At 35.9% G+C, this 10,992-nt stretch overlaps 1 protein-coding gene across 3 annotated transcripts; it reads right to left on the bottom strand.

Annotated features, from left to right (window-relative positions):
- Positions 1–696: 696 nt before the first annotated feature.
- On the bottom strand, positions 697–10,731 carry LOC131939455 (trimethyllysine dioxygenase, mitochondrial). Of its 3 annotated transcripts, none has more exons than XM_059297752.1 (6): positions 10,594–10,731; positions 9,004–9,417; positions 8,087–8,307; positions 6,736–6,911; positions 6,342–6,584; positions 697–974 (listed from the first exon to the last, which is right to left on the bottom strand). In XM_059297752.1, exons 2-6 carry the CDS (start codon positions 9,407–9,409, stop codon positions 707–709), a joined length of 1,314 nt encoding a protein of 437 aa, XP_059153735.1. In that variant the 5' UTR covers positions 9,410–9,417; positions 10,594–10,731; the 3' UTR covers positions 697–706. The 3 variants fall into 3 exon arrangements, with proteins under 3 accessions (XP_059153735.1, XP_059153732.1, XP_059153734.1); XM_059297749.1 differs by lacking the exon at positions 697–974 and adding an exon at positions 5,686–6,107; XM_059297751.1 differs by lacking the exons at positions 697–974; positions 10,594–10,731 and adding exons at positions 5,686–6,107; positions 9,632–9,679.
- Between the last annotated feature and the right edge of the window lie 261 nt (positions 10,732–10,992).

The following is a 10,992-nucleotide window of genomic DNA, read 5'->3' as shown; positions in this document are numbered from 1 at the left end:
CATTTATCTCAAGTAATATTTGCACTCGTTGCTTCCTAAGTAAGATTTTTCAATTGAAACTTATTTATGTTAATATGTAATATGTTTACGGATCTAAAATAAATTTAAAAAATAAGAACAATAACGAATCGACATTAGGAGTTCATAAAATTGTAAGAAATATATTTTTGTAATTTCACTTTTATTTTTGATCTTACAACTTCGAGTTGCATGGTTGGATATCTGTTTCGTAAATCTCATAGCAATTTTATTGTCCATCTGTGTTTTAAAAACAAGTTGGAATTTAGACCGATTGCCTCTAGTAATGATCGTTTTACTGTAAACTAACTGGACACAAAGTTCGACGAAAAGTATAATTAACATCCAGGAATCTTTTGACCCAGCATTAAATGTATTACTTGTAAAAACACAATTGAAACAAGCATATACCCTTCACCACAAATGTGTTTATAAATAAATGAATAAATCAGAAATAATTCCACTCCACCACACACTGCTATTTATTACAGTAGCTAAAAAGGGAAACTAATTATTTCTTGTAATTAGCTGATGCGGATGTATAATCTAAATATTTTGTATTTAATTATTCCTATTTGAGATTTTAGTCCTATTAAATGCATGTTTTACTACGTGTGGGCTATACATTTGCATTTTTAAAAGTTTATATATTTATATTTGTCACAAAGTTCCATAACTCTTATCTCTGTCACATAAGTCCCATAACTCTAGCTTTAGAAATCCACTCCTCTCTAGGCAGGTAACAGCCACACATAACACGCTTGCCATCAAACGCCGCCCTGCCGTGCAACACCCTCCAGTTGTCAATAAACAGAACATTCCCTGGGGTCAACTTCACCCAGAACTCATGACGTGGGTCAGTGATAATCCTAGACAGTTTCTCATAGGCCGTGTAGAACTGGTGCATGACTTCTGGTTTAACCGTGCTCAAGGGTGCTCTGTCATACGGGTTGAACCTGGTCAGAAAATTTTTTAATGGATAAGTACATTTCAAGGCACTATTAAACTGTGGAGTCTATTTAAGATGCATGGAAAGACTTTTTAACTGTTTATTTAGCAAGTTTTTTTTTTTATAATCACAACAAAATATTTACCTAATATTGATGAATTCTTGCGAGGTGGGATGAAGGGACACAACTGGAGCAAGACTAGAGATGTGATACCCTGGGCTTACACTGCTCGCCTCCTCTATGTATTCATGTATTACTGGTGTTTGTACCAGTATCTCAAACGATGCTGGGTCTGTTTTCTTGAGGGTTTCAAGGGCATTGAATCCATCAACTAGGAGAGTAGCTCCCCCTGTTCCTGTGTGTCCTAAGCAGTGAAAAACTTGTAGACTGGAAATATATTTATTACTTTGTATAAAAACTAAATAAACTGCTGCTGTATGCTGTTGTGTGTAGTGTCAGTGTAATATATTGGTTTTCTATGTAAGTTGTGTTGCAGTATGTGTTATGTTGCAGTGTGTTATTGGTTTGTTGTATTGCTGTGTATGTTGTGCAAAAGTGTGTTGGTTTGCTATGCTGAGGTGTATTGCGTTGCAATGTGCTGCGTGGCAGTGTGTTTTGTCAGTTTAATAAATCAATGGGTTGACTCACCTAGTTAATGTGTTGTATTGTGCCGAAGTGTGTTGTGTTGGTGTGTGTTGTCAGTCTGCTACATCTCTATGTTAACTCACCCAGCAGGTGTGTTCAGGCACGTGTTGTCTGTGTGAGCACACAGCTGTTGTGTGGTGTACGCCGTGTCACTCCTAGACATGTCAGGGGTAACAGCATACATCTCCCCATACAACGTCTTCATCACATAGGTCACCCTCTCAGCCACCAGCTGGGTCGCCGCCTCTGTTGCCTCCACCTTGTGTACAGCACCACACATTACTTTTTACATTAAACACCACAACAACAGTTTTATAATGCTGACCAGGCTTACTTGATGAAACAACCAGAACATGTTGAAAAGAACAAAGATTACACAGCAACCTATACATTATCATTCAACAACATTGAATGTGAGAAAAGATGTGTATACACACACAAAGCATATTACCATGATATATTGATGTTCTATAACTATTGCCTATAGAGGACTAAGTTCCAACGTACTGATAATCGATTAACAAAGCCTATATAAGACCATTTGCCATCTAGAGTAAATATTACAACGACTTATAGAGTATTTGCTCCGTGGCATAAACGGACGCTTTTCCATGACGCACAATGGAACTATTACCATGGCATATGAAGGAACAGCTACGCAGACAGGACCTGTTGCTATGCAACAGAATGCCTAAACCATCATAAAGCCAAAACAAAAGCCACTGACCCCACTGACGATGGTTATCCCGTAGTTGATCAAGTTACAAAGCGATTGCTTTAGCCCAGCCTCTGAGGCCATGTGATAAAGAAATGAGACAACTGGCAGACCAACAGACTCCATCACAGCCCTGTCCCACAGCCTCCTCTTGTAGCCCCTGGTCAAAGCTCCTGGGTAAAAGTTCTCAGTGATCCACTCATTAGTGAACAGTGACTGGTGCCCGTCTTTCCCTGATGTAGCAGATTTGCAACAAATACCATCACAACTTTCAAAAATGTGAAACAAATTTTGGCATAAAAGAAAAATAACAAATAATAACAAATTTCAAATATAGGCAACAAATATTATCTATTATACAGAACTGAATCACAAACATTAACATAACTTTATTCAAATGCGATCAACATTAACACAAATTCGATATACAAACATTAATATACTAGATATGCAATGAAAAAGGGCTGTGAAATAATACAGCTATAGCCAGCATAGCTTCATCATGCTGACATAATTAAACATGCAATATAATATCCGTACATACATGTAATTGTAATAACTGATCCATCCCTAGACGTGGTGACATCTGCTGGAGTTAAATCTTTTATCAACAGATCAGCGTCCACATTCTTCTGGTAAGTTTTTGTATTGTAACACCTGGGACATCTACAGTGGTCTCTCAACCAGAGGTAGGGGACCTGCAGGTTTCCGTAAGTTGAGGTCACATTTAGACAGTTGACTGCACTTAATTCGGGCGCACTAGTTTGGTGGTAGGAAGCATATAACACAGAAAATCCATTCACATCACTCAAGTTTAGCAGTCGACGACTGAGAAAGTTTTTATGGTGAATTCTGTGTGATGTGTAAGAACCTGTCACATGCCTGCACACAGTGTGGCAGGCAGGAGACATCAACCTCCATGTGACGGTACTCAAGAGTCTCACACTCATCCCTGTGGCTGGACAACAAAGGTTAAAGGTTAAATCATTATTCATGTGTTTGTGTCACAATCGGTGTTTCCTTAAGAATTTTTTCTCCGCGGTGGGGGGTGCACTTGGCAATTTTGAGTGTGTGTGTGTGGGGAGACTGGTAAAAATATGTATTTTCTATATAAATCCTATTTTATTGGGCAGGACGAGGGTGGGGGAAGTCGTGCGTGATGCCTAAAAGAAACACTGGTCACCCTTATCCCTGCCCCTGGACAACAAAGGTGAAATGCTTACCTGTGTGTTTGTTAATTTACAGGTGTCAAATAAACTCTACAGCGTTGTAGCTTAATTTTTTTCTTGATTCTTTTCAAACTTTCCTAATATGTTCGTCTCCAAAGACAACTCTAGAAAATTTAACTTATACTCTAATGAGATATGAAATTTATCATTAAAATTAATCTTTATGATTTCTATGTTGAATAGCTAAAGGTGAGAAAACAAGATTAATGTGTAGATATTCTAGATACGTCGGGTGAGATGTATTCACGTTTACATTCGAAGTACCGACAACGGACTGCAATAAGGGGCAGATAAGTCAAGTGGAAATCGCTTTATTAAAATTATCTGAAATAAAATGATAAACACGGTAACTGCTTTAAAACTTACATATCCTCTTACTTTATTATAAAAAGTAGAAATTTCACCAGCCTTCCAAATAGTTAGTCAGAAAAATGGATACATGTACTATAGCACCAACACAGATAGGGCATGAAATATATCATGTAAAATCTTGTATAGGACAAAATCCTACCTGCTCTGCTAACGAAAATATATCTAAGTATTGTGCTAATAAAACTAAAGATATATAACTTGTGCTAATAAAAATCTAGATGTAAGTATTGTTCTAATAAATATATATATACAAGTCTTATGCTAGTGAAAATATAGCTATACGTCTTTTGTGAATCAAAATATTTATAGATACGTCTTGTGCTAATGAAAATATTGATATATGTTATAAGTTTGAAAATGTCCAATGTGGCTTCCACTTTATAACATTTATAAAGTATTTGTTCAACATGTTCAACAACATAAAGTATATGTCGAGGCCTAACTAATATGTATGCTGTCTGTATAAAATGTAAATGTATTGTAATATAATTCTTCTTTGCAATTACCTTATGTAAATACAATTGAACATCGTGAAAACATTAAAAAAAAAACAGCTGTTTGATTAAAACCCTGGTGTTTGTCATATAGATAGGCTTTGGGCAGGGCGGGGCGTGTTAGTTGCCCCCCCCCCCCCCCAGCATGGATCCCGAAATTATGACGTGTCTTGTTAAACTGTAGCTATAGCAAACAAACACCACACGTGTCAACGATGTTAAAATCAATGATACTTTTACTTTTCCCCTCATCCTATTGCCTGGTCAAGCCTACACAACCTTCGACTGAATGGCTTCATATAGTTATTTTATGATGAAAATTAGTTTTATGCTAAGGAGTATTTAATTTTCTACTAATAAAATGAGTTGAATGCTAGGTTTTTTTTTAGATACAATGTAACTAGTAATTCATACTGTGTTCTGTTCCTATTCAACCAATGTATTAGATTTCAAGGCTGCCCTCTTTAAAAAAAAACTAACCACTCAACTAAGTGACTATATTTTATTATCCCATTAGTGGCTTTCTAGATAGAGACTATGAACTGTAGTAGAGTTAGATCCTCTTTTATTTTATTATAGACAGAAGCAATAGCCAACAACTCTGGCACAGAAAACTCTCAAAGTAGAATAATTATTTTTAATATCGTGTGCGATGCATGTAACTATAACATGAGAGTATAAAAATGTGTGTAGTTATTGTCTGAATCTTTTACCGACTGGACATCAAAGATTTCAATCTTCTAGATAAGTAAAAAGAATATTGTCCACATTTTTAAAAGTTTTCAATGCTCTAGTTATTTTAAATTGTATTTCAATACTTGAATCAGTGGAAGTTTTCTCTTACCATAAATGATAAATTCCCAAATAAATCAATCAGGATATCTAAATAGACAGATAACTCCACAACATAGCCATCTCGCATTGAATAATTTTTGGCTTTGCTAAATTTACGGACAAAGTGTTCATCTTAGGGTGGGAAGAGACAAATATTCTCTGTTCCTCTTAATAGCTCTGTCTGTCAATGTAGATTTACTATTTCAGACCTAATGATCCATGGGACACACGGAGAAAAGTTTTCCTGTTTCTTGTGACCTTGGTTTATGAAGGGATCATGTGCTTTGTTTTTCTAAATGTGAGTCGGGTACCCACCAGAGCTGGGTGGACTCAGGTATGTCCTGTGGTCTTGGGCCCAGAATCCACACTAAAAACATTTGGTATTTGTTTATATTGAGATTTTTGTCACATAACATAAAACATTTTCTATGTGTAAAAAGTTAAAATTTTTATTGGTTTAATTGCAAAGATCACCACAAAGCACATAAGTGTACACTCATCTAATAAAACAACAATAAAATGTCCAATAACTCTAGTCCAATAACTTAAAATTGTCACTAAGTCCTATAACTCTTATCTCTGTCACAAAAGTCCCATAACTCTAGATTTAGAAATCCACTCCTCTCTAGGCAGGTAGCAGCCACACATAACACGCTTGCCATCAAACGCCGCCCTGCCATGCAACACCCTCCAGTTGTCAATAAACAGAACATTCCCTGGGGTCAACTTCACCCAGAACTCATGACGTGGGTCAGTGATAATTCCAGACAGTTTGTCATAGGCCGTGTAGAACTGGTGCATGACTTCTGGTTTAACCGTGCTCAATGGTGCTCTGTCATACGGGTTGAACCTGGTCAGTCAAATTTTTTAAATGGATAAGTACATTTCAAGTCACTGTTAAAACACATGCACAATCAATGTTTACTTAACTTTAATTCTAATAATATTAAAACATTATTATTTAGCCCTGGTAATAATTTTATTAATTTAAACTATAATTGTGGTGGTTATTTTTAAGATGCATGAAAATACTTTTTAGCTGTTTATTTAGCAAGCACTTTCAAAATCACAACAAAATATTTACCTAATATTGACGAACTCTTGCGAGGTGGGATGAAGGGACACAACTGGAGCTAGACTAGAGATGTGATACCCTGGGCTTACACTGCTCACCTCCTCTTTGTATTCATGTATTACTGGTGTTTGTACCAGTATCTCAAAGGATGCTGGGTCTGTTTTCTTGAGGGTTTCAAGGGCATTGAATCCATCAACTAGGAGAGTAGCTCCCCCTGATCCTCTGTGTTCTAAGCAGTGAAAAACTTGAATCCTAGGAAAATATTTTACATTCAACAAACAGCTGCAATGTGTTGTGTGGGTAGAATGGATTGTGTTGTGTTACAGCATGTGTTGTGCTGAAGTGTGTTGTGTTGCAATTTGTTCTTGTGTTGTCAGTCTGCTACATCTCTATGTTGACTCACCCAGCAGGTGTGTTCAGGTACGTGTTGTCTGTGTGAGCACCCAGCTGTTGTGTGGTGTACGCTGTGTCACTCCGAGACACATCAGACGTGAAGGTCCACATCTCCCCAAACAACGTCTTCATCACATAGGTCACCCTCTCAGACACCAGCTGGGTCGACGCCTCTGTGGCCTCAACCTGATGAACAAGATGACACATCAGTGTTTACATTACATCTAGCTTCATAAACTTTACAAACATCAATCTTTACATTACATCTAGCTTCATAAACTTTACAAACATCAATCTTTACATTACATCTAGCTTCATAAACTTTACACACATCAGTCTTTACATTAAATCTAGCTTCATAAACTTGACACACATCAGTCTTTACATTACATCTAGCTTCATAAACTTATCAAACATCAGTCTTTACATTACATCTAGCTTCATAAACTTATCAAACATCAGTCTTTACATTACATCTAGCTTCATAAACTTATCAAACATCAGTCTTTACATTACATCTAGCTTCATAAACTTGACAAACATCAGTGTTTACATTACATCTAGCTTCATAAACTTGACAAGACTTGTGTTGGAAAAACAACCACAAACTGTTGCTTACACAATAAAATACATCAATGTCTTTAAATTAATGAAAAAATCTTTACATACATAAAGATTCCTTTTTAGACCTAGCAGTGATTGATTGGGCAGATGAAGTAGATTTCATATATGTTTCTTGGCCTCAGTATATGATGGGATAAAGTGGTCACCACCATGCCCAGCCACCTAATATGAATTAGGTACCCATCTGAGCCGGGTGGACTCAGGGACGTTCCACTAACTTAAACCCAGATTCAAACTTGAGACTTTTCAATAATCAGTCTAGCGGTCTACCACTAGGCCTAGCCATCCAATTTTACATACACACTAAGAGGCAATTAATATGACATATGGAAGTCCTATTATTATGGCAGATAAAGAACCTAGTAGAGGATCTATAGTTATATAACCATAGCATTTGGTGTGGAATGGTCAGACTAGGAGCGCATAACTACTAACACAAAAGTTTAAAGTTTGGATCCTGTTCTGGAAGCTGTAGGTTGTTCCAGGTCTGTTGGGTACCTTCACATGTTCAGGAAAGGCAACTAGTTATAAAACTGAACACGATATTCCTTCCAAAGCTAAGATCACAAAGACTGGTGAACCCTACTGCATCTGCCCTAGTGACCACCATGTGCATATAAAAGACTTAATAATGAACTGGCGTATAGAGGTATTACTACCATGACATGAAGGGGACCAGTTACCATGACATACCTAGGTCCTATACCAGTATAAAAGCCAAAACAAAAGCCACTGACCCCACTGACGATGGTTATCCCGTAGTTGATCAAGTTACACAGGGATTGTTTTAGCCCAGCCTCTGAGGTCATGTGATCATGAAATGGGACAACTGGCAGACCAACAGACTCCATCACAGCCCTGTCCCACAGCCTCCTCTTGTAGCCCCTGGTCAAAGTTCCTGGGTAAAAGTTGTCAGTGATCCACTCACTAGTGAACTGTGACTGGTGCCCGTCTTTCCCTGATGTAGCAGATTTGCAACAAATAATATTAGAACTTAACATTCATTTGCAACCAATATTTTACAATAATTAACAGAACTGGCAGTGGGTATTATAAAAGTTTTCTAACATAAACAACCAATATTGTGAAAATGATACAACTTAGATACCAAACAAATAGTTAATTATTCCATTAAGATGTTCAACTAATTTAAAGATGACTTTGAACAAAAACAACTATTGTAATTTGAACTTAATTGGTGAGATTGTTTGAAAGCTTGGTAAACTATCAACATATAATAGGTATATATTAATAAAATGTAAACCCCACCAAGTATATAAAAAACAAAAAATAATGTCCATACTCAGTGTATATGAAGCAAGAAAAATACTACCATAATACCTGAACCATAAAACAACCTTTGTGAAGTTGGATGCTCAAGTTTGTAAAAAAAAAAAAAAAAAGAACAACTACCCAACTGACTTAATACATTGAAAATGCGGTCATCCATTGATGACACCAGCACAGGGGAGGAGGGGGTGAGTGTGCATACATGTGTTTGTCCATTTGGACATCAAATTGTTAAATCTATCATCCCAATACTAGTATACTAAATTACTTATTGCTGCAAGTGGACACATACAAACTGGGGATTTCAATCCAATTTTTTTCCATCTCATAAATAGATGACCTATTGTAACAAAAGAATTCTTACATGTAATTGTAATAACTGTTCCATCCCTCGACGTGGTGACATCTGCTGGAGTTAAATCTTTTATCAACAGATCAGCGTCCACATTCTTCTGGAAAGTTTTTGTATTGTAACACCTGGGACATCTACAGTGGTCTCTCAACCAGAGGTAAGGGACCTGCAGGTTTCCTCTAGGTGAGGTCACATCTAGACAGTCGACTGCGCTTAATTCAGGCGCACTAGTTTGGTGGCGGGAAGCATATAACACAGATAATCCATTCACATCATTCAAGTTTAGCAGTCGACGACCGAGAAAGTTTTTATGGTGAATTCTGTTTGATGTGTGAGAACCTGTCAGATGCCTGCACACAGTGTGGCAGGCAGGAGACATCAACCTCCATGTGACGGTACTCAAGAGTCTCACACTCATCCCTGTGGCTGGACAACAAAGGTTAAAAGTTAAACCATTATTCATGTGTTTGTTAACTGGTAAGTATCAAATAAACTACACAATGTGTTAGTTAAAAATACATGTTATTTTAAAACATTTTATATAAAATTATTAATAGTTTTAGTTATAACATCCTATCTAATACAACAGAATATATTTAAGATCTTCAAAAATATTAAACACTCGAAATGAAACATTCACATTTTGCACTTCAAAAGACACGTCCAACCTGTATCAGTTGACCTAATTAAGTACCTGACTGAATTTCTTTAGCTATCACACAGCAGTGGGACAATAAGGTCAACTACTTTAGAAAAAGGTCGTTGAATAAATTACCCAGGGAAATTCCCACAGCAGTTGTGTGTTAAGATAAACATTTATCAGTGGGATAAGAGGTTTTTTTTTTAATTTTTGAACGTTTGACTTAAAAAAGCATTTACAGAAAAGCTCTTGCTAATTTTAATTTAAACAGCAATATTTTTAAAAATGGATTAAAAGAAGACACTTTTGAGTGTTCTATAATTTTTATCAGTTTATACATATCACAAATATTGATAAAGATGAATCAATAGTTTATTTACAATTAGTGTATGGATTGGTTATTGTCACATACTATTTTCTGTTTTCACATCACAACTTATAATAAAGATAGACACAAGGACATAATTATTCTGTCAGTGTTTTCCTAAAGGTTTTTTATAACAAAAACTATCCATATTTCGACACATTTATCAACTACAACAATGCACAAACCAGCAAAGTGCACCATGAAATAAATTCTTTAATTTCACACTTAATAATTTATTAATTGACATATCATAAGCTTCATTTAAAATTGCTGTAACATTCTCTATACTTTGTTTTTAAAAAATAAAATTCAGTAAAATTATGGTAAAAAACCCACTTATTTTATTATGTTCACAAATTCCATAGGTTAACAGTTTTAATTTTCTTCTGCTAATCTTGAGAACAATCAAGAACAAATGTTTTCCATTATAAACCTAATGCAGGGTATAAAGGAATGTAGTATTGAAAATAATTCCCTTGATTGAGGTTAGGTTATATTTACCAAGTCATGTATAAGGGGGTACTGTTGCAGATAGTCATTAATGTGCAATATTGATTGTTACCTACAGTCATTAATGAAAAAAATTGATAGTTACCTATTGTTATTAATGAGGTAGTGTAGATGGCTGAGGCAGTGGTTTTGGATCGTACCCAATTCTAGCGTGAACAGTCTCTCTACTTTTGGTAGCATACATTTCAGGGGTCAAAACTGGGTCAGACTTGGCCAGCTTAGCAGCTGCCTCACGTTCTTTTTTCATGCTCTCATATTCATCCAGGTCAGCAATCTTTAACTCAATCCGTGTAGGCTTTCTTCTGATCATGACAGCAGCTATTGGTACAATTTTTTTTTAATTTCACATCAGTAAAACTTTTTGAATAACTCATTTTTTTAAATATTGTATGTGTTAATAAGTGAATTAACACACACACAAAAAAAGAAAACAACATTAAGACAAAATTAAGAAAAATAACTATAACAAAAAAACAGGGTTGCA

Source organism: Physella acuta, unplaced genomic scaffold (genome assembly GCF_028476545.2).
Source record: "Physella acuta isolate Inbredline_101_S28 unplaced genomic scaffold, ASM2847654v3 ptg000280l, whole genome shotgun sequence".
Lineage (NCBI taxonomy): Eukaryota > Metazoa > Mollusca > Gastropoda > Physidae > Physella > Physella acuta.
This window is presented reverse-complemented; position numbering and strand designations above follow the sequence as displayed.